The 24,412-nt window shown below is 38.2% G+C and overlaps 2 protein-coding genes across 3 annotated transcripts; one reads left to right on the top strand and one right to left on the bottom strand.

Moving 5' to 3' along the window:
• Positions 1-103: 103 nt before the first annotated feature.
• LOC119993754 (endonuclease V) lies at positions 104-5,149 on the bottom strand. Of its 2 annotated transcripts, XM_038840977.1 has the most exons (8): positions 4,989-5,149; positions 4,610-4,907; positions 4,427-4,489; positions 4,157-4,196; positions 3,269-3,333; positions 2,973-3,089; positions 1,881-2,009; positions 104-511 (listed from the first exon to the last, which is right to left on the bottom strand). In XM_038840977.1, exons 1-8 carry the CDS (start codon positions 5,060-5,062, stop codon positions 431-433), a joined length of 867 nt encoding a protein of 288 aa, XP_038696905.1. In that variant the 5' UTR covers positions 5,063-5,149; the 3' UTR covers positions 104-430. The 2 variants fall into 2 exon arrangements, with proteins under 2 accessions (XP_038696905.1, XP_038696906.1); XM_038840978.1 differs by lacking the exon at positions 1,881-2,009.
• Positions 5,150-10,473: 5,324 nt separating this feature from the next.
• LOC119993729 (DDB1- and CUL4-associated factor homolog 1-like) lies at positions 10,474-23,290 on the top strand. The gene is made up of 14 exons (XM_038840948.1): positions 10,474-10,918; positions 11,597-11,678; positions 11,957-12,073; positions 12,200-12,378; positions 12,497-13,355; positions 13,470-13,567; positions 13,838-14,261; positions 14,378-14,980; positions 15,062-15,244; positions 15,426-15,992; positions 17,432-17,542; positions 20,117-20,235; positions 20,340-21,954; positions 22,450-23,290. The coding sequence occupies exons 1-14, from the start codon at positions 10,668-10,670 to the stop codon at positions 23,143-23,145; spliced, it is 5,904 nt and encodes a 1,967-aa protein (XP_038696876.1). The 5' UTR covers positions 10,474-10,667; the 3' UTR covers positions 23,146-23,290.
• Positions 23,291-24,412: the final 1,122 nt, after the last annotated feature.

Here is a 24,412-nt window from a genome sequence, read left to right as displayed (position 1 = left end):
TACCTTCGAGTAACCGTAAACACTTTGGGGTTTGTGTTTTTTAGGCATACGGAACTGGACTATTTTTTAAGGCACGTATTTTATTAAAAATTAAACAAGTAAGAATACCAAACTAAATGCATATCTGAAAACACAAAACCAAACCAGTATACACCAACTTGGGCAATGCAGCTCGAAAGAGCGTGGACCTTTTGACATGATCACAAAAAAATAGGTCTAAAGAGGCTGTTTCATGTGACCCCTAGCTACCACCGGGCCACTGCAACCTCTAGGTTGTTTACATGAAAAAGTGCACAAAGTAGCATGGTAAAACAGTGGCGCACAACAATATAATATAGTGCAGTAGCACAAGGTTTTCAAATTTTCAAGTATTTTTTTATGCTGCTATGACACCTTTCAAGGGAAAGGAGAGATCAACATGGTATGGGCTCTAGTAGTCTGAGGATTTAATCTCCAAGATACCCACCAGATTAGGACTCTTCCGGATGTGCTCTCTTGATATTATATCAGCCTGCAATAATAATATGAGAAGGTAAAAACCATAATTGAACATCATATTCCTGCAGTAGAATACATAAGAATTCAAAGGAAAGTAGCTACTTGTTAGATCAAAGTCATGAATGAGTAAGAACTGACCAGAAGACAAGATGCAGGGTCAATAACACTCAACCAAAACAACTTCAAGTATATCAAAGCACTTGTTTATTCAATAAAACAATGGCCTCTAGCCTCCAGGGGAAAAAATAAGCAAATGATCGATGTGGCATAATTAGTGGAATATGATATGCTGGTATTGCATTTCCCCCTGGCCAAGTACTGCAAAGTATTGGATAAAATATTCCAAATTGAATATTTGCAAGTATTGAAGCAATTGTCATCCATAAAAGAAAGAAGATTATCTACTTGGAAGATGCTAGCCGATATCTCCCCAGTCACAGACTCACAATACTAAACCAAATGCAACCATTTGAGTTATTGAAAAAACATTCGAGTTACTAGACTGATAGAGTCCCACATCGCTTAGATGTGAAGCATAAGTGCTAGTTATAAGGGTTACCCTTATAACTAGCACTTCTAAAACTTCTAAAACAGAACACCAGATTTTCTTGTGGGCTTGGGCTTTGGCTTGGGCTAATGTGGGTTGTGCTCACGCTGGGCCTGCAAGGAGGCTTGGTGGGCCCGAACTCTCCAACTTCCATGGGACATTGGCTTGGGAGAGGTAAAGAGGTGAGGGCGTGCAAATCGTTCTGGTTGAGGGTACTAACTACTAAGTGTGTTCTCCCAAGCCAATGTTTCATGGACGCTGGAGACTCCGGGTCCACCAAGCCTCCTTGCAGGCCTATTGTGAGCACAGCCGACGTTATCCCAAGCCCACAAGAAAACATGGTCTTCTGATGTAGAAGTGCTAAGCCCACCCTTATAACTAGCACTTTTGCTTCACATCTAACACCTCTATCATAGACTAACAACATGAACTCTGTTGTTATTTAATATAAAATCAAGTTCCTTTAAAAGAAAATTAATTTGTACATACAAGTATGCAACACGTACAGGATGGTGCAAAAAACACTATTCAAGCCCTATGTTGATGATAAAAGGTTCAGGAAAAGCTTTCATACCAATTATATCAAATGTCTGCCATTATATTTTAATCGGAAACTATCATGGCCGGCAATATTACTCGAAAAATCAATGAAGATAATACAAGTAATACAAAGAGAACTTTTTGCTTGGTTCTGGAAGATAAAAAAATGGAAATAACAAGAACAAGAGCTCAGTGGATTTACAAGATTTGGCGAGTATATATAATTCCATTATATTGCGCCAAAAAGGCCATCTGTGATAATAATATAAAGCATAAAAACAGTGTTTTGTATCACCTGTCGAATGGGCTCGGGCACACGATACTTGCATGTCATTTTAACAATGTTGATGGCTGTATCAAGTGATACTCGGTGACCGATTGAAACGAATATGGGCTTTGACGAGACCTTAGTTGATCTCATTGCCTGTTAAGGAAGTTAAACAGGATTTAAAGAAAATCCCTGGAGTTAACTATACAGCAGGCCATAGAGAGATTCATCAGTTATTGAGGACAGCCAAAGGGAAAGGATTCACGGCAAGAAAGTGCACCAAGTTAAAGCAACAGAAAGAAAGCCAATAAAGTATTTGCAAGAGAACTGCAAGGTGGCCTTGGAAGTTAGAATTGTGCTCCATTAGTCATCAAATGGTAAGTGACCAGTATTAAAGGGCAGTAGCCTCAGATTACCCCTTTGTTTGGAAGCACACAACTGATGGGGTATTCTCTGTGAAGTCCTTCTGCTTGTCTGCAGCTAAACAAGGCAGCCTACGCAAGAAACTGGTGGCGTATGCCGTATGGGCTGGGTTAACTCCACCAAAGGTGGAGTTTTATTATGGACAGTTTTGCTTGGTAATGTAAATATGAGAGACAAACTCATGAGGCTGGGCTGATCACATGGGCTCAAAGTATCTGTCCTATGTGCAATTCAGTTATAGAGTTCATTGACCCTAGTTCCTCCATTGTAATGTCTCTTAGTCAAAAGGAGCAATCTCTTAGAATGGTGAGTATTGCTTGGTGAGTGACAGGATCTATAAAATTTGGGAAATTTCAGCTTAATCCTTGGGAAATTTCAGCTTAAAATTTGGGAAATGGTCTTCTATGTTGTCTTGTGGACAATTTGGTTGGAGAGGAATTCTGTAGACTTTAATTAGGGGGTACCTGGATCTACAAAGTACTGCACACATCATATTCACTAGAATTTGTTTGAGGGCAGATAGACCTGCATAAGAGGAGTGCTCCTATACAACAAGATGGGACAAGTGGCTGATTAAGAGGGCAACACTTGTAGCTTTTCTATTAGGTAGTTATTCTAGTAGTTTCAGTAATTAGATTCATTGCAAGATTTAATTGTCCCTAAGAAACAAAAAGAAAGTTGTGTTGAATAGCTTACCACTCCCCATGTGCGCCCAGAACGTCCCATCAAAGTAACAAATTCTTCACCACTGCTTTCTTTTGCTTTAAGAAGTTGTATAACTCCAGATTGAGTAAGGCCATCCACATGATGCAGCTGAGACATGTTAAATTCAAACTTTGTGAATTTGATGACTTCCATAAGCCATAGCAACCAATCATATCAGAATGAAATAGAAACATTAAATATTTTGGCACCATAGCTAAATGATGGAAGATAGAAGCTTTTTAAGACTTTGCTTTTATTCAATAGGAAATATTACAGTCAGAACTTACATTCTTTCCAATCCCAATGGCTGGCAGATCAGTGAGAACACCTAGGTGACAGGCCAAACCAAAACCTAGAGAAGGATTTGTCTGTTTAAATATAAATCCGGTATATATACTATATATTCAAATTCCTCAAGCAGGATAAATACAGTTAACAAAAGCAGGATCTTTTTATATAAAACCTCAATCACCACTTATAATGTTATATCAAACATAAGTCAAACTCACACGTTCAATCTATACTAATACTAACTTGTGTCTTATATTAAATGTATAGCAAATTGTGCATACTGTTCAGAAATAAGCTTCAACTATATAGCTCTATATTAGTGTGCTTTCTATATTTTTTCTTATTTTTGAAGCTTTGTTTAGCTGTTAGTTCCTTACATTGGGATGTATTCCACCAATATGGGTGGCGTGAGTGCATTAGGGCCTCAATTCCTGGATCTTATTCCTGGAACAGAAATATAATCAGGTCTTCTTGGACCTTTTAAAAAAAAAAAAAAAAAAAACCAGACTATACAGCTCTAAAGTTAAGACAAATAATAAAAAAGGATTAGAGAAGAATAGAGTGATTCACTCTCATTAAAAAACCTACTAACATCGCAAAGGTTCAATACTGAATTTCACATGAAATGATAGTTTCTTTTTATCGGGAAAATACATTATCAAATCTCCTACAATATCTTCGAGATATAAGAAATAAGATGGAAATTCAAATATGAATTTGAATTGCTGTCTTATCTCCAGCATATCTGACCTGAGTGAGCAATACTCTTTTATATCACCAAATCATAAAGAAACAATAATTGATTGCTGCATTTGGGCTCCATACTAGGTGCATGAAGTTACATTAATAATTCATTTGGGTAAATTTGAACAAAACAGACTTGCCTCGAGGATGAAGTACACCATTGCCGTCAACCATTAACAACTGGAAAAATTGAACAATAAATTTTTATTAGGAACTGTTGCATACTTACATGTGTGCGCATGAGCACTCAAATCATACAAGCAGTCTTTAATAAATAAACGAACACTCTTAACAGCTCAAGGAGGGGGAAAATTTACCTTTGAGAGACCATGTGGTATACGAGACGTACAATTTTTAAGAGAAAAGGAAAACAGAATTTTGGATCTTATTCAAATGAATAAAGAAAGAACCTGGGGGTAGAACTGATTAGCTTGCTTCTTCATATTTTCCAAAAGATCAAGTAGAAGGGGAGCCTAAAATAAAGGTTTCAGCAGAAATGAATAATGAGCAGCTGAACTCATATGCAAAGAACTTACATATACACAGATGAGGAAGGGCAAGAAAATCGAAATGAGTCGTAGTACTGGGTTTACCTCGCGAAAGGCGAGAAAGCCGGGGACGTAATGGACATAAAGCCTGACAAGAGAGAAGTCGTGGTAAGTAACCTTCATTCCTGGAAGCTCCAAAACCACGAGGCTACCACAGGCAATCGACGGATCTTCCTTTGAGAAGCTCACATCAAACCCGCCCACATACTTTAACTCTTCTAATTCTCTTTCTTCTTCTTCTTCAATAGGAATGGACTGGGTCGAGCTTGTTGATTTGGGATTGGGAAGTTTCCACTTAAAGTCGTCTTCTTCGATCAATACCTTCTTCAGCGATTCCTGAATCCTAAATATGCATTCATATTCATCCAAAATTTAGAGGATAACTAAAATGATATGTGATTTACTGCCAAACAAATACACATACTTGATCCAGTCCTCGTGATTAGACGAAAGAGACATCTCTGTCGCCGCTGCATCTTCATCGGATACGTTTGCCATGTCTCTGTTTCGTGGTGTGCTACATCTGATTTAACAACATTTCCGATGCAGAGTTCCATTTAAAAATAGAGTAATGTGGCATGCGAGATAGGAAACAGATGACGCATTTATCATCCAATACTCAACTTTAATAGAAAATGCTAAATTGCCAACCCCTCGGCTTAGCCATCCCAAGTCTATTTGGCATGAGGTGTAAATTTTTTAAATTTCAGAAAATTAACATTATATTTATCCTCAGTCTCTATTTTCTCTCTCATATCCCTCTCTTCCCTTCACAATTTTACTATCGGAAACCAAGGTCGATCATCTAGCCTTCGATTTGGACCACCGACCCACTGAACTGAAGTGCCATAACTCATCCTTAACATTAATTTGTTGTCAATAGCCACCTACTCCACCGAAATCTCGCCTTAAAACCGCAGCCAACATAAACTTTTGGAGCCTGATTTGGCCACCGTTGGTCACCCCTCCGCGCACCATAGTTGTTGGAATTGTCTTGATGAACTCTACAGGTTACAACTCTTGAACGGTTGAAATAGTCGTCGAAATAGTTATTCCATTGATTTAATATGTTATTCCATTGATTTGTTTGAATTTAATGGGTCTTGTCCATTTATGGGTTTTGCATTGGGGTTGTTGCTGAAACTTTTTTTGTAGAAAGGATTTTATAACTTTGGTGGGTTTTGAGGTGGCTTATGGTTGATCATCTTCAGTTATAAAATATAACTAGTTGCATGCTCGCGTTTCGTATGACACATAATTAATTTGGAAAATAAAGATTTTTGATAATTTTTCGATACTTTATTACCATGATGAATAACAAAGCTTGAATTATAGAAAATGGAGATAATTGTGAGATGTACAAATAACTACAATATATTTTTCTCAATATGCTAAGAAATAATTTTCTAAGAGGGAGCAAAAAATTTGATACATAAGGAAAAAAAATATGCTAAGAGTTTAGCAATTATTGTTTGCGCTGTTTTTTTTCTCCAAAGTGACAAAAGTTCACCAAGAACATGTGTATGGACAACATTCTACGCATAGTAGTAAATGGACAAATCATGAATTTCATTCTAAACCTGAGTACTCAGTAGCGTCAACAAAGAGAAATATGTGTCCCCATTTATTCACGTGACTAAAAGCTAAAACTAAAAGGTTTTTAAAAGTGACCAAGTTTGAAGTGCAATACACTTCACAAAGATTTTAATTATAATGCGAGTACATTCAGTAGCAACATAATAGCATTGCTATATAAAACATGACATTATTGAATTGTAACATATAGTTGATCACATGAGGCGGAAAAGGCGTGATGATTGAAAGTGTTTCGTAATATAACTTCAATTTAATTTAACTTAATTTAATTACATGTGGCAAGAGTTTGAGCCATACAGAAGCAGATGTGGCAGCTTCTAAAGCACTTCAGTATTTTGTAATACACTTATTTTAATTATATGATTATAATTATGATTGTTCAATTGCTTAGCCGTTACTTTTTATTATTTTACTTTTTTTAATCACTTTTTGTTGTTTCTATTAGTATTTATGCACATTTAATTGGTGTTTAGTAGTTACTTTTCATTATTTTACATCTTTTATCACTTTTTGTTGTTCCTAATAGTATTTATTCAACATTTAATTGGTTATCATTGAAATAGCATTGATTTTCCTGTAATTAACTTCTTTAATATTATGTTTATTTAATTTTTTAAAATCTTTAATATTATGTTTATTTAATTTTTGGTGGGTCCTTATTATTAGCATTGATGATTTTCTCATAATTAAGGGGAAGTTTTTTTACCCCTCTCTTTGTTATTCTCCACAATTCAAGGAGAAGCATCCTTCGGCCTCCATTATATATATTTTATGCACATTTAATTGGTGTTTAGTAGTTACTTTTCATTATTTTACATCTTTTATCACTTTTTATTGTTCCTAATAGTATTTATGCAACATTTAATTGGTTATCATTGAAATAGCATTGATTTTCCGGTAATTAACTTCTTTAATATTATGTTTATTTAATTTTTGGTGGGTCTTTATTATTAGCATTGATGATTTTCCCATAATTAAGGGGAAGCTTTTTACCCCTCTCTTTGTTATTCTCCACAATTTAAGGGGAAGCATCCTTAGGCCTCCATTATATATATATAAATTGATGATTATGTTTATTTAATTTTTGGTGGGTCTTTATTATTAGCATTGATGATTTTCCCATAATTAAGGGGAAGTTTTTTACCGCTCTCTTTGTTATTCTCCACAATTCAAGGAGAAGCATCCTTGGGCCTCCATTATATATATATAAATTGATGATTGATGATGATTGATGATAAATTGATACCGGTTTCTTATTTTTTTGTCATTATTTTTTGTCTCACCTTACTGATTGCCTTTTTTCAATTGATTTGGTTTCTCCTGTAAAGTTTTGTATTCTATAAAATTGTGAGATTGATTCGTCAACTTAAAACAATGGATTTAGATATTCCATTTAATTAAAACAATGTATTTAGCTATTCCGTTGATTTAAAACTATGAAATTAGTTTTTTCATTGTTTTAATTCAGTGAAATAACCATAGATTTAAGAACTAATTCAATGAAATTAGTTATTTCACTATTTTAATTTAATGTAATAACCATAGGTCTGAGACAAAATTCAATAGAATTAATTATTTCACTGTTTTAATTTAATGGAATAAACATATGTCTAAAACGAAATTCAGTGGACTATTTTGATTCAATAAAATAATCATATGTCTGAGACGAAATTCAATGAAATTCAGTTAAAAACAATTGATCTCATACAAAGCAATGCTTTGAAAACTTTTCCTTTTCAAAATTGTCCAATCATTTATGTTTTGAAAATGGTTTTTTTAAAATTTGCTTAGTCATTTGCTGACATGGACATGTCATATAGACTTGGGTTGAGTTGGGTTACTAAAAGTTGAACTCTCTAACATTGTTACATATTAATAGAGGGTGAAATGATATCATAGGTCTCAAGTATTATCCCTACAAATATCATGGATTATTTAAATATTATGAGTGATTAACTATTCACCATTAGTAAATATGATTATAAATTTTATTTTTTAAAATAAAGGTCAGAGACCTATATATATTGAGAAAATGAGGCCAGGTAGCACTTTTGCCACCATAATGGTGAAATACAAATCACATTCGTGAATACTATTCAAAATCCTTAAATAATATGTGGGCCTCATGTTCTCCCTTACTTACAAGGAGAATGAAAACCCACATCATATATACAAGCTCAAGCTTGTCAATCCAAACAATGTGGGACAAGAACCATGTTCTCATACTCCCCCTACGTGTGATGTGGAAAATCAACATCTCAACACGTGAAGGATAGTGGGGCAGACTATGCGCCTGCTCCAATACCATGAAATAATCTGTGAGCCTCATATTCTCCCTTGCAAACCGGCTTACAAGGGGAACGAAAACCCACATCATATATACAAGCCCAAGTTTTTCAACTCAAGCGATGCACTAGGTAATTCTAAGTTTTAGAACTAGTAACTTTTGATTACTAGCAAAGAGAGAGTTCCAAGTTGAAGAGTACTCTCAATCTCTAAATAACCCTCGAGCTGACTTGAGCATCGAAAAAGCCTCTAAAGAACAAATTCGCTCAGCTTACTTTTCCTTCGAGCAATCACTTTCTAAACAACTAGCCATACCTACTAATATGTCCGAACTCGAGTAAGTTTTGGACATCATAAGATTGGCGCAATATATGAGAACTGGGTAACTTTCAAAAATAACAATGGTTACTAGAGGTAAGCAACCTCCAGGGTAACAACCCTAAGCAGTTAAATGCTCTAGTCACTTGGGAACAATTCACCATACTATTGTAAAAAGTGAACACACCTCAACAACTCCTAGTCGAGGATCTAGCTGCTAAGCTAGTGCTCCCCAATGAAGAAGTGGATTGACACACTCTCATGGGAGAGCCAATATGATAGTTTTCGAATATAAATTTATTCATTTAAAATTTAAATAATATTAAATTATTGATTTTCAAACTTTGAAGAACTCTTAAAAAACTTTGAAAGTTAAGGAGTCTCTAAGTGACCAAAAGTTGAGGGGTGTATGTACGTATTACCTAAATATTAGTTTGCTCTCACAACTTTGAAATGGTTAATATGTACTAACGCTCCAATATTGGTGAAGTGGTTTGGAATATGAATGATATATCATATGTATTGGTGTAATTGTATAAATTTACTACCTTGGTATATTGGTGTAATTGTGTAAATTTACTATCTTAGTTTTTGTCGATATATTGTAGTAGAACCCAATGAACATAAAACAAACCTGGGAGATAGCCTGGTTGGTCTGGTTATCTGCCCAGAACCTTGAGGTTCAGGGTTTTATTCTCACCAGGGGATTTGGAATTTGGGTAGTTTTCCATCCGCTGTGGTAGCCTAAGTTTTGTTGGGCCAACAAAATTGTATAGGAATTTGTGTTTTGTTGATGTGGTTATATTGGGAGATGTGTATTTGAGTAGTTTTCCATCCGCTGTAGTGGCCTAAGTTTTGTTGGGCCAACAAAATTGTATAGGAATTTGTGTTTTGTTGATGTGGTTGTATTGGGAGATGTGTTTTGTTGATGTGACTGTATTGAGAAATGATGTTTTGATGTAGTTTTATTGTGGACAATATGGAGACATGAGATATTGTTGGCCTTCATGTTGAGTGGGAATGAATAATTTATAGAAATTTGTGTTTTGCTGATGTGACTGTATTGAGAGACGTGTTTGACTTACTTTTTGTGTAATAGGGATGAAACTCAAAAATGATTTTTGTTGGCCCAAGAACACTTGCACCATTGCAAGTACTCAAGAGACATTAAGACCCATCTATGCCCTAATATATTGTATGAGTTTGGCAGTGTCTTGCAACACACCTCACAACACCACAGTTTTTTGTGACACGCCAAACAGCTTTTGCGTTCTAACTCACCTCACAACACTACAACTTTTTACCTCACAACACCTCACCACACCTCACAGCACTCCCAAACGCTTACAATATATGTTGAATTGTCCTACATAATCAAATTAGGTCAATTATTTTATTTTAGATTAATGTACAATGTAAACCCTAAGTGATTTTATATTAATATTATTAGTCATATAATATAATCGTAATTTAGATACGCCAAACGCACCACACCACAGTTTTAAAAGTGATGCGCTAAATAACTTTTTACGTTTCAACTCACCTCACAGCACCACAGTTTATAACTCAGTACCACACCGCACCTCACCTCACTGCACTCCCAAACAAGCCACAAGCAGTTGCTGTTAGGGTCTAGCCAAAGCGGGTCGGACCTATCGCGAACCTTCGGGTTTTCCCGAGTCTCGCTCGATCGCTTCAGTACAAAAACACCGAACAGTCAGTCGCGAAACGTATACCTCCGTCTTCTTCTTCGCGTTCTTCTTTTACTCTGAATTCAAATCAACCAAGGAACTCTGTTGTGCGGCAGAAGGTCCGTTGATAAGGCCATATCTTCGTATTCACTGGCAATCGCAACTGTCCATTCGGTTATTATTTTTCTTTTACAAGTTATAGTAAAGAAGTCATGGAGGCGGCAATAGAGGAATCTCCAAATCAAGGGCAAAGGCATGGACAAGAAGCAGGTACTTCTCCTCCGCCACCCGATTCCGTATCACCGGTCGGTGGAGAAGGGGAAGAAGAGGAAGTGAAGAACGAAGACGACGAACTGATAGAGAAGGCACAGAGATTAATGGAGAAGATCACATCATCCCCCGATAACCCTAACCCCACGGTCCTTCACGCTCTCTCCTCCCTTCTCGAGACTCAGGAGTCCCTGTATGTATCCTCATGTCTCTATTTGCATTTGCTTCATTCTGTAATTTATTAGGGTCGTAGATTATGTAATTTAAGTTGAGCTGTGTTTTGGTCATCGAGTTCTGAACAACAGTCTTACATTCGTGGTGTTATGCAAAAGCTTTCTGCACGGAGGATTCTAGTTGTTGCCATTAATGGGTTTATGTAACATTTTTGCGCACTGTTGATTCTTGATAATTGGTGATAGACTGATAGGGCATTGATAGCCTTTGGAAACTGCGTTGTTTCTTTTTACTTCGCCCTTCTTGCACTTTTATGTGAAACAGAGCATTTTACAACTTTTGGGTGAAACAGAGGTAACTCTGGGTAGTTGGTTGTAATTCTTTGAGTGGTCATAAAGTGGCACATAATTCTTCTTCTTTCCCTCCCTTCTCTTTTTGACCCTTGGCCTAGTGGTGAAGTTGCTTCGACACAACTTAGAGTTCATGGACTCAATTCCTGGAAACATCCTCTATGTGGTGTAGGGGTAAGTCTGCTTACATGTTGCCTTTCCATGACCCTGCTTCCGGTGTTGTAGCCTTGTGCTCAAGATTTTTGAATACTTACCTAACTCTGTAGTTTTGCTGATGCTTCTTTCCCATTCCTCAGTTGATGTGTGGTTTAGGTAAATTTTGACTAACATGTTACTTTTGTTTACAGCTACGTGGAAGAGAATGGTCATTCCTCCTTTGATAATGGTCGTTCGTCTCATAACATTGGTCGACTAGGGAATTTAGTCCGGGTAGCCACTATTTATTGCTCTTGGTTTTTATTTTTTTAATTTTATTTTTTAAATTGTTATGTTTTAAATAATTTGGTTTACTTAAGATCCTCTTACCATGTATGTTCATCATCATCAAAGCTTTTATCCCAAAAGTTTGGGGTTGGCTACATGAGTTTATGAGAACACGGGAATCCACCACGTGTATTCCTCTTACCATGTATGTTACCATGGTGCAATACGATGAGACCATTACGACGATTTTCTAATTGTATATATAATGTTTGGTTCTTTTTCAGGAGAACGATGAATTCTTTGAGTTGATTTCCTCGAAGTTTCTGTCCGAATCTAGATATTATATCTTTGTCCAGGCAGCTGCTGCGAGATTGCTCATGAGCTGTTCACTTACAGGGATTGTGAGATTATTCTTCTGTTCTTCATCATCCTATTTTACCTAATTCATGGCTTTTTAATAGATCTAGTTTTATTTTTCTATGAGTTTGTGGCATATGTATTTACTGCAAGCTGTGCATCGGTTACAGTATCCCCATGTTTTTGAAGAACCTGTTTTGGAAAACATAAAACGTTGGGTGATGGATGAGAGTACCAGATTTTCTGGTGAAGAACACAACTGGAAGCGAGGCTCAGGGGGAAAGGAGGCTTCAGATTCTCAGATGTTGAAAACCTATTCTACTGGACTCCTGGCTTTATGTTTGGCAGGGTATGCTTTTACAATAGATGGTTTGATTAATACTTATGGTATACTTTGTTGCATAGCTTGATTCCGTGCGTCTTCTAATTTGTTCGCCAATATTTTTTTATTTTTTCATTGAACTCAGTGGTGGTCAAGTAGTGGAAGATGTGTTAACATCTGGATTGTCTTCAAAGCTTATGCGATATCTACGGGTACGTGTCTTGGGGGAGAGTGCAAGTCAAAAAGATGGAAGTTATTTAACAGAGAGCAAGAATGCAACTGGTGCTATTGGTGTAAGAGGCAAAGATGAAGGTCGAGGTAGGCTGCGACAGATTCTGGAAGTAGCTCATATAGATGGGCCAAGGATAGTCGGTGAGAGATGTTTAGATGATCAGAATGGTGAAAGAGATCATGATAAAAGCACTACTAGGCGTGCAGACGGAGAAGAGTGTTGGATTGATGAGGGAAAACCACCTGATGGGCTGGCTGAAGAGGTTGATATATATGAGGTTGGTGCTGATGGTGAGGACCGAGGGCATGCTCGAGACATGGGAGATGAGAAGACAAAACTTGGAGATACTGATGAAAGTGGGAGAGAGGACTCATCAAGGCGCCGGGCGAACCGTGGATGGGCAAGATCGAGAGTGAAAGTAAGGGTTAATGAAGGGGCAGTAGCGAGTGAACAGGCTTTAACCTCTCCCGGATCTAACATTCGGTTAGGGCAAGGACGTGCAAGAGATAGGAATTTGACAAGATGTTTAGATGTAAAAAAAGTACCTGATGGAAGAAAATGTTCTGTAAGGATCAATGCAGATGGTTTTGAAAGAGAGGATAATGATGATTGCTTCAAGGAATGCAAAGTTGGAACCAAGGATATCTCCGATCTGGTCAAAAAAGCTGTTATTGCTGCTGAGGCTGAAGCTAGAGCAGCGAATGCACCTGGAGCAGCCATTAAAGCTGCTGGTGATGCTGCCGCTGAAGTTGTCAAGAGTGCAGCTTTAGAGGTGCAAAAGAACATTTTCTGCTCCCTTGTTATTCTTTTTGTTCCTTCTTTCATGAAAAGATGTTTACATCAATGAAATTCTTTTGACTTACCATGTGTTATTTGGTATATTCAGGAATATAAATCTTTTAATGACGAGGATGCTGCAGTTCTTGCCGCTTCCAGAGCTGCGTCTACAGTTATTGATGCTGCCAATGCCTTTGAAGTTTCAAGGTTGGCTTCACTTATATTTGAATATAGCACAGTTAATTGGGAAAGATTGTCCTGTTCATGGTCTTGATAGCCTGTATGTTTCATTTTTTCAATTATCATTAATTTCTACGATCAATGGATGTGCTGGTGGGGATTCAAACCCTGCCTTAGGGCAGGGTGGTGAGAAGCTTGACACTTTTATCTCTGCTAGTTGGTCCTTTATTTTGTTATTTAATGTTTTTACTTAAACTTAGTAGACTAACCACGAAAGTTCTTATGGACTGATTATAGGAACTCCAGCAGCACTAATGCTGATTCAGCGAATCATGGCAACTCAAGAATAGAAATAGATGAGGATGTTGAAGAATATTTCATCCCAGATGTTGTGTCCCTTGCACAGTTGAGAGAAAAATACTGCATTCAGTGCCTGGAGACATTAGGAGAGTATGTTGAGGTTCTGGGGCCTGTATTACATGAAAAGGGAGTGGATGTCTGCCTTGCACTATTGCAACGGAGCTCCAAACAAAAAGGAGCATCTGAAATAGCAATGCTCTTGCCTGATGTGATGAAGCTTATCTGTGCTTTGGCTGCTCACCGAAAATTTGCAGCATTGTTTGTGGATCGCGGTGGAATGCTGAAATTACTTGCTGCCCCAAGAAATGAACAGACCTTATTTGGTCTGTCTTCTTGCTTATTTGCCATAGGTTCTCTTCAGGTGAATGCTTTTGATGATTTGGTATCACAGATTTGTTTTTTCAACAGTTTTTCTTTTGTAAATGTATCTGCATTAGTTTTCCCAACAGTTCCTTATTATTTTGGATATACTTTCAGGGTATAATGGAACGTGTATGTGCACTTCCTTCAGATGTTGTTCATCAAGTTGTTGAATTAGCTGTCCAGCTTCTGGAGTGCCCTCAGGATCAAGCAAGGAAAAACGCAGCCTTATTTTTCACCGCTGCATTTGTCTTCAGAGCAGTTATTGATGCTTTTGATGCGCAGGATGGTTTACAGAAATTACTGGGCCTTTTAAATGACGCAGCATCAGTAAGATCTGGGGTTAATTCTGGGACATTAGGCCTGTCTGGTTCAGCCTCACATCGAAATGATCGTTCTCCAGCAGAAGGACTGACTTCATCGGAGAAGCAGATTGCTTATCATACCTGTGTTGCTTTGCGGCAATATTTCAGAGCACTCCTTCTTTTGCTTGTGGATTCCATTCGTCCAAATAAAAGTAATCGGGGTGTTGGCAGGAATATTTCAAGTGTAAGGTCTGCCTACAAGCCACTGGACATCAGTAATGAGGCTATAGATGCAGTATTTTTGCAGTTGCAGAAAGATCGGAAGCTGGGTCTTGCATTTGTTAAAACTCGCTGGCCTGCCGTTGAGAAGTTCTTGGGCTGTAATGGACATATTACGATGTTGGAACTGTGTCAGGTTTGGTTTATTAATGTTTGATCTATTTACAAGTTCTTTGTGCATATAACTATTTATTCATATGTGTTGTTGGCTTTGTAGGTGCCCCCTGTTGAGCGTTATTCACGGGACTTGGTGCAATATGTGTTGAGCGTTCTACACATCGTTACGTTAGTCCCAAACAGCCGTAAGATGATTGTAAATGCGACATTAAGTAATAATCGTGCTGGTATAGCAGTCATTTTGGATGCAGCTAATATTGCTAGTAGTTATGTGTTCCCGGAGGTAATCTTTGTGGCAACTTTCCTTGTCTAGAATCATCCCCTTGTCATCATCATCATAATCATAATCATTTTGGAATCTTTTCATCAATGTTGATATCATTTGAGGATCTCATATCAGACTCTTGTAGTTTGGTGTCAAGCAGATGTCTTATGTTGGTTGTTGCCTATTCTTTTATCCACAGATCATACAGCCAGCACTAAATGTGCTAGTCAATCTTGTTTGTCCACCACCTTCAATTAGCAACAAACCACCTCTCGTTACACAAGGTCAGCAGCCAGTTTGCATGCATTCGTCAAATGGATCTGTTATGGAGACTAGAGATAGACACACCGAACGCAATAACTCAGATCGAGCTGTTCACTTGCCTGGCCAGGGTGACGTAAGGGATCGTAATGGGGAATCTAGTGCATTAGATAGAGGTAGTGCGGCAATATCGGGATCACAGAATAGTGGTAATCCTACACAAATCCTTGTATCCACAGCAACTTCAGGCTTGGTTGGGGATCGTAGAATATCTTTAGGTGCTGGAGCAGGTTCTGCTGGTCTTGCTGCACAACTGGAGCAAGGTTATCGTCAAGCAAGAGATGATGTTCGTGCGAACAATGGGATAAAGGTTCTTCTGCATCTCCTCCAGCCTCGTATTTATTCACCTCCTGCAGCTCTTGACTGTATTCGTGCCCTTGCATGCCGTGTGCTGCTCGGTTTAGCCAGGGATGAGACAATTGCACATATATTGACCAAGCTTCAGGTAGAGTGCCCCCTCTTTTTTCCCCAAAAACATTTTATGAAAGGAACATGTTCTCTGTTGGAAATTTCAAATACGGATACCACCTTATATAGCTGTTAGAAGTAAGTTCATACACTGCTTTTGGTTTCTCAATACAACCCCCACCTTTGTTGATCCTAGCAATAGAGAACAGATCTGTCATAATGGATTTAGATGGTGAATAAGCATGAAACCCAATTTATATGAGTTTTGGTTTATGAATGGAGCAAAACGAGTCCAGAATATGTTTTCTTGTGATTAACAATTTTGTAAACATTCACCTTGGAGATTAACAACTATTTTCTTTCTTAACAAGCATGAGGAGCAAATGAGTTGTGTGTGGGCAGATCATGGTGCTTTTTTTGTTTTCTATCTTGTCATCTTCAATTTTGAGAGGGGTGTTTCAAGGTCTATAGGAAGGGAGCATTTTTTTTCTTCTCTTTATTAAGTAATATCGTGCGCGCTAATCTGAACTGCTTTTGGGCACAATGGATGGGGGGTGTCATGACTATCTTCATTCTGAGGGTCAAGAGTGTGAAAATTGACAAAAGAAGTTTGAATTTGAATATTTTTAAAGTTTCTTAATTGCATTTTGTTTGTGTTAAAGACTGCTGGCTGCATGAACTTATTTGCCAGGTTCTTCTTTTTCCCCTATAATGTGTTAGTCATGTATTCGAAGATTCAGTATTGCATAATTCAGTAAAGGTGTGTCAAGTTCTGATATTGTAGTTTGGCGAGGGATGTTTGATTTGTAGAATTCTAGAATTTTGATGAACTTCTGTGAGTTTGTATATGTATTGTACTTTATCTCCCAGGCCCCATTATTGAGCTCATTAAAGGGCATCCTTTTGACTTGGACTTGTAAAATAACAGCTCCAATAAGGAGATTATTCTGGAGCGCACCAAATGGAAAGTTGGAAACCCTTCACAGCCACTTGAGGGCATGGAACTGGTAATGCACACCTAAAAATTCCTAACTATAATAAAATAAAAATTTAAGATATCCTAGTTGACCTGGATATTGCCAAATGTTTAGACAAGTATATAAAGAAAGGTATTTGGAAGAAGAATGAGGGAATTTGCTATCATTTTTATTTAAAGCTAACATAGGCCAACTGCATGTATTCTACGTGAGTTTGATTTATTTTTTTATGTTGATTGTAGTTTTAATAGTACTTGTGTTGCTGGTAAGGGAGTGTAGTTGTTTAGCTTGTGGAGTGTTGGAAAGTCAAGTAGTCAATTGTTTCTTCCTTAATTTTCTGTTGCTGTCTGTTACGTTTTGTCTGAGTTGAAACTACTTTTTTGATTGAAAGTTGTTCTTTGTTTGGACAAGACAAAAATAGAAAAATGTGTTAGGCATGTCTAACTATTTGTTAAGTTCCTATATGCTACTAACTACTAAGGTCAACTTGGTGTCCCAGGTTGGGAAAAAGCTGTCGGAACTAATTCGGGATTCGGGTAGCCAGACACCTGGAACTGAGCAAGGCAGATGGCAAGCTGAGCTTGCTCAGGTGGCAATTGAGCTTATTGGGGTAAGACATTTTTTTTCTTCAATCCATGCTGATTTTCTGGTATTTTTGGTTGGGACTTCCTTTTGGTGTATGCTTATTTCTCTATGTTTAAATTAGTTACTTTGCCATTCAACCAATGTTATCGGAACCGGCCCGGCCCGTCGGTCGGACCGGTTGAACCGGTGTTTTTTGGTGAGGCCAGGTCGGTTCTGTTGTTGAACCGAGCAAGCAATTGGACCGTGAGGAATCGTCACAACCCGCATGACCCACAGGTTTAACCTCTAACCCTAGAGGTCCATACGAGTCTGCGGGCCTCACTTTTTATGCCTTTGTTTCAATTGGCATGAGTACGCCTCTCTCTTCCTGCTTTTATAACAAAACTTCCCATTTCAACTTTCTAGTTTCTTCGATGTGGGATTTCTCCCCTTTTCAAACTCTTGTAAGTTGCAACATATCATGCCGCGAGTCCCACGTAACTCTACCATTTTTCAAACTTTTGAGGATTAACACTGTCAAAAGTTCCTATCCCTAATTTGACTAATCTACTTTTTTTGGAAAATCTTTTTTTTTTCTTCAAAATAATGACTTTAAGATGATCTCATAGATATTATTTATAATGCACATCTGATCATATATATATATATATATATATATATATATATAACCATATAATGGCTACATATTTTAATATATATATAACCATATATATAAAAAATAAATTAAATAATTTTTAAAAAAAAGCGGTTCAACCTTTCACCCTTCAGGCCAACCGGTTGAATCTTCGAAATTCATCCTCGCGGGTCGATGCACAAGTCTGTTCTGATAACACTGCATTCAACCTAATAAGTTAACTTGTTAGGTTGGGGCATTTCACATCATTTATACATACTCTAACACTCCCCGCACGTGTGAGTTGAACAATCTGATGGCCAACACGTGCACAACAAACGAGGCCCAACATTAGAGCTACTAACACAAAGGCCCTCACTTGGGGCAACAACAAACACACTCAAAAGGTACACATTTGGGATAACAACAAATAGGGGTTTAAATTGCGAAAGTTAAGGTTTGAACCCAATACCTCTCTCTCCAATACCATGTTAAGAATAGTTACTTTGCCATTCAACCCAATAAGTTAACTTGTTGAGGCATTCAACTCAACAAGTTAACTTGCTGCCCCACACTTGGGGCAGCAACAAATGGGGCGTTTAAAATGCAGAAGCTAAAGTTTGATCTAAGACATCCCGCTCTGATACCATGTTATAATTGGTTATTTTTCCATTCAATCCAATAAATTAACTTGTTGGGTTGGGGCATTTTACATCATTTATACAGACCCTATTACTCTAACACTCTCTTTTGCCTATGGTGGCTTGGGAGCCGACATTTTAGGCCCAAATGTGTAGGAAAAGTCTTACCTTGCTGTGGCCAATATGTTTAGTTAGTGTCCTCGAGACATTAAGCAGTGCTTGAATGATAATTGATATATGAAATGTTTGTTAATTGAGCAAAAAGTGTGCTATGTGACATAATTTGGTGAATGCTTCCAATAGAAGCATGAAAGTCAAGTTTTCTGATGAAGATTTTTTTTTTTTTGCTGTAAAGATCCATGCTCGAAGTATCTATTAGGAAAGTTTTCTTTTAAAGACAGAAAGGGGGTGCCACGACTACTGCTACCTGACAAAATTGTGTACTAGACATAATGTCAATTTCATCCAATATTCTTCAGTCACGTAATTTCCTACTGAACCAAGACATAAAAATACTTGTCCTGTGATCTTTTATCAACCTATATGGGGACTCCATCCTGTGGAAAGCGCCACTGTTACATTTTTTTTTAATTTAACAGCAATGGATGAAGGCAATTGGTTTTCTTCTCCATCTTTCCTGCATGGGTGAAGGACCAGGCATCAAGGTTTCAAGTTCCATCTTATTGTTTCCACTAGAACGCTACACATGCCCCTTATGTTTAGGGCCAAATCCAAACTTGTCACCAATTTGCAGTGGAGGATAACATGCTTTCTTGAATATGCTGAATCTTTATGAAGAAAGTATCTATTGCTAGAGTGTGGCCTATATCTATTCTATAGAACACTATTCATATCCCCAAAATTCTCGCTTTCTTTAATTGATGACTTTTTTTTTTATTATTTAATTTTAGTATCTCCAAATTAAATCAGACTCAATTACGACATGAACACTGACTTCCTTTAAACATTGAAGAGGCTGGTGCAAATGGCTAACTTAAAATAAAATTAGTTTTTCACTTCATCAAAACTTTCTGAACAATCTTCCTTTATAAAACCGGTGGTGGTCTTCTGGTTTATGCAGTCTTTCTAGTCTTATATGTTTGCAAAGCACAGGCCTACTTTTGTTTTTTTTTATCAGTGAATATGTAGATTCACATTTTAGAGTCCGATTGTTGTTTTGAGTTCTTTCATCAACATTCCTGTACGGATAATACATGCACAAAGATCAACGCATGTATGCACTTGCAATTGGCTTTGAGAAGTGGAAAACTTCTTGTGATTGTCGTTTTTTAATGAATAAGCATTTTCCTTCTGTGGTTAAAAATAATGTTCTCTACTTCTGTAGATAGTTACAAATTCAGGGCGGGCAACCACATTGGCAGCTACTGATGCTGCTACCCCAACGTTAAGGCGCATAGAAAGAGCAGCTATAGCTGCCGCGACTCCTATTACTTACCACTCGAGGTATTTTGTGCACCTGTTCCATTGTTGTGGATTCACTTTAGGCTCCTTTGTAGATATTTTTTTACTACTTCCTTATTGACTGTTTTCTTTGGAATCAACTTCAGGGAACTATTACAGCTTATACACGAACATTTACAAGCATCTGGTTTGGCTGCCTCTGCAGCTACACTACTGAAAGAGGCTCAGGTGACACCCTTACCATCTTTGGCGGGCCCATTATCTCTCATGCACCCGGTATCTGTCGAAGAAACTCCAATACAACTTCAGTGGCCCATTGGTCGCATCCCTTATGGATTCATGTCTGAAAAGGCAAAAGATACTCCAGCTGATGAGGATTCCAGTTTGAAATGTGATTTGACCTTGTCTTCAAAGAGGAAATCTTTGGTATTTTCACCATCATTAAGTTTTCAGTCGAGAAATCAGTCCCAATCCCTTGATTCTCATCAATCATCGGCCAAGAAAGTCTTCAGCAGTTCGAAACAGTCATGTGCACCTCTATGTGTATCAGAAACTCCATCAGAATACATGCCGAGGACTAATCTCGATAATGAATCTCAATGTAAAACTCCAATTGTATTACCCATGAAGCGGAAGTTATCTGATTTGAAGGATATAGGATTGGTGCCTGGGAAGCAACTGAACACTGGTGAGCCCAGACTTCGGTCTCCAGCTTGTTTGACACCTAATACCATACGCAAAGGCTCTCTACTAAGTGATGCTGTTGGGTTTTGTACACCAAATTCCAATATAAGAGATCTGCAAGGTCGGTCAATACCGAGCAGTTTGGTAGATCATGTTGATGATAGCCAATATTCTAACTCCCAAGTGGGTCAAGCCACACCTCCATCCCAATTTGGGCTTGTAAATGATCCCCATCCCAGCAACTCAGAGCGGCTAACTCTAGACTCTCTCGTTGTTCAGTATTTGAAGCACCAACATCGCCAGTGCCCGGCTCCCATTACCACTCTTCCATCACTCTCTCTATTGCACCCACATGTTTGTCCTGAATCAAAACGAAGCCTTGATGCCCCATCAAATGTGACAGCACGGCTTGGCACACGTGAGTTTAGGAGTATATATGGTGGCGTCCATGGAAACCGCCGGGACCGTCAATTTGTCTACAGCAGATTCAGGCCATGGCGGACTTGTCGGGATGATGCTGGCAGCCGTTTGACATGCGTTACGTTTCTTAGGGATACCTCTCAAATTGCTGTTGGAAGCCACTCTCAAGAGCTTAAAATTTTTGACTCCAACAGCAATAGTGTCTTAGAGAGCTGCATAAGCCACCAGTCTCCCATGACACTGGTTCAGTCTCATCTTTCCAGTGAGACGCCGCTGCTTCTCTCCTCAAGCTCCCAGGATGTGCGTTTGTGGGATGCCTCATCAGTCTCAGGCGGGCCCATGCATTCATTTGAAGGTTGCAAAGCTGCACAGTTTAGCAATTCTGGCAATATTTTTGCTGCTTTATCCTCTGAGCCTGGTAGACGAGAAATTCTGCTTTACAATGTGCAAACATGCCAGATGGAATCACAACTGTCAGATACAACTACTAGTTCTACAGGTCGAGGGCATCTATATTCCCTTATCCACTTTAGCCCTTCAGACTCCATGCTGCTTTGGAATGGATTTTTATGGGATCCACGAGTTTCTGGCCCCGTTCACCGGTTTGATCAATTTACAGATTATGGAGGTGGTGGTTTTCATCCTGCTGGAAATGAGGTACGCTGATTTATGCAACTTTTGTGATGGTCATTTTTTAGGTTAATATCAAAATATCATGTTTTCAATCTCCTCATGAAGAGCAGTTTCCTTGAGTTTTCTTTTGACAAAAGTAAAGAGCAGCCTAGTCTTTTGTGAGGATTTGATCTTTTTCATTGATGATGACGTGTGCTGTTCTCAATCATATAAAATTAACGAAGATCATGTTGTGAATGAGTATGACTATGCGGCTACTAGAATTTCAATTAGTGGAAGGCTTTTTTTTGTTTGTTGGTCTCCGAGATCATGGAGAAAATTACCCTGTTGTGCTTCAGTTACTTTTCTTAAAATATTCTTGGGCATTTCCTTCGACTTTGTTTGGAATGTCTCATACTTCACTTGAATTTTTGAGGCTATATGACCATTGTATTTTGTGGTTTTGTTGTTTTGCTTCATCCAGAATATTTGAAACCAGTTTCTGAGCTTTTTTTTTTTCTTATTATATTATCATGACAGGTAATCATAAACTCTGAAGTTTGGGATCTCCGAAAATTCAGGCTGCTCAGGAGTGTACCTTCTTTGGATCAAACAACAATTACATTTAATGCGCAAGGCGATGTAATTTATGCGATCTTGAGAAGAAACGTTGAGGATGTGATGTCAGCATTTCACACCCGTCGTTGCAAGCACCCTTTGTTTGCTGCTTTTCGCACATTGGATGCCATCAACTACTCGGACATTGCCACTATTCCGGTTGACCGTTGTGTCCTTGATTTTGCAACAGAGCCAACTGATTCTTTTGTTGGTTTGATTACAATGGATGACCAAGAGCAGGTATACTCCTCAGCACGCGTCTATGAAATTGGTCGTCGAAGGCCTACCGATGATGACTCTGATCCTGATGATGCTGAGAGTGAGGAAGAAGAGGATGAAGACGATGATGATGTGGATCCTATACTCGGTCCTGACCTTGATGAGGACGGTGAGAGTGATCTAGATGATATGAGCGATGAAGATGATGATGATAGTGTGAGTGAGCTTGACGGTGACGATGATGATGGAGAATTTATCATGGATGATGTAGACTTAGATGGTGGAGCTGGGATATTGGACATTGTGACCGAGGGTGATGAGGATGAGAATGATAGTCAGGTGGTTGAATCTTTTAGCAGCGACGATGAGGATTATGCAGGAAATGTTTATGGCTTCTAATTTTTCATAAATTGTCCAAATGATGGGACTGGTATATGGTTATCCCATATTGATGTAGTTATTGTTTTAAGGGCTTTTTGCCATCTGTGATCCGTTTGGACTCTTGTTATTTCTGTCAGTGAATAGGCATTTCATTTTTCTTTTAGGGAGATGCGAAACCCTTTCAACCGTTACCCACTCAACCCCACTACGCCGCAGTGGCTAAACCAAACAAAAAAACCCAACAAAAAAAATCATGAAGTGAACTACCCTGCAATCATATCACTTGGCAGGTCTCTCTCTGAATCACTCTTGCGATCAACCACAAGCACATGACGGAGCCAAAACTCCCAAAGATACCACAGAGCAAGAACCTTTACGAAGCCATCCCCTCCACCTCAGAATCACATTCAATATCAACATATTGGCATGATGAAAATAATAATCTAAACATATTTAATGGCACTTTGAAATGCTCTTGACTCAGCCAGAGTATTAGTTCCTTGACAATAGAACCAAGCAAAAGCTGCAATAAATTTACCATGGTTACGACTTATGATATGAACCTTGGTCTTTAGTATTTATTTCTTTGATCCTGGTGGTGTATCAATTGTGATGAGAGTAGTATGGAAGATGTCAAAAGGTAACTCTAGACTAGGAATGGTTGTCATGGTAATCATTGAGTGGTTGCTTTGCTTGGTGGTCATGTTAGTCATATATGCAACAAGGCACTTGGATTTTGAGATGGCTTCAAAGTGGTGGGGTTCAATAGTTGTAGATGGTGCAAATTCGCTGTGGTTGTCAAACTATGACTTCTCTTATCTGTACATGAGCTGGTGTAGTAATTGTTACATACATCCTTGGACAAATGGCTTTGAAGTTTGAACATGGTTTGATGCATGGTGCCATAGACATTCTCAGCTTCCACTTGAAACGTCCAAAGGGTGTCACACCCAAGTACAGCTTGAATCCTTGTGTCAAGGCTTCCTAAAGGAGAAGATTTCATGGTTAAGTTTGATGTTGCTATTAAAGGTGCATTACTATCAGATAAGGGACAAATTAAAGGTTGCCATGAGAGATCTAATGCTTCTTATGATAGCAGGAAGGGCAATAGTTTAGTTGAGAAAAATCTTGTTGGAGCTGTTGCAAATTCCAAGAAACCATTTGCTGACATTGTTGATGGTTCGAAGGTGTCATCCATGATTGGTATGATGGAATCTCTCTTGGGGAAACACTGCATTTCAAGAATACTACAATGGGACCCTGGTGGAAATACTGCATTTTCTGG

The sequence above is a fragment of the Tripterygium wilfordii genome, chromosome 23 (genome assembly GCF_013401445.1).
Source record: "Tripterygium wilfordii isolate XIE 37 chromosome 23, ASM1340144v1, whole genome shotgun sequence".
In the NCBI taxonomy this organism is placed as follows: domain Eukaryota; kingdom Viridiplantae; phylum Streptophyta; class Magnoliopsida; order Celastrales; family Celastraceae; genus Tripterygium; species Tripterygium wilfordii.
Note: the sequence above shows the minus strand (reverse complement) of the source record. Positions and strands in the feature narration are given on the sequence as shown.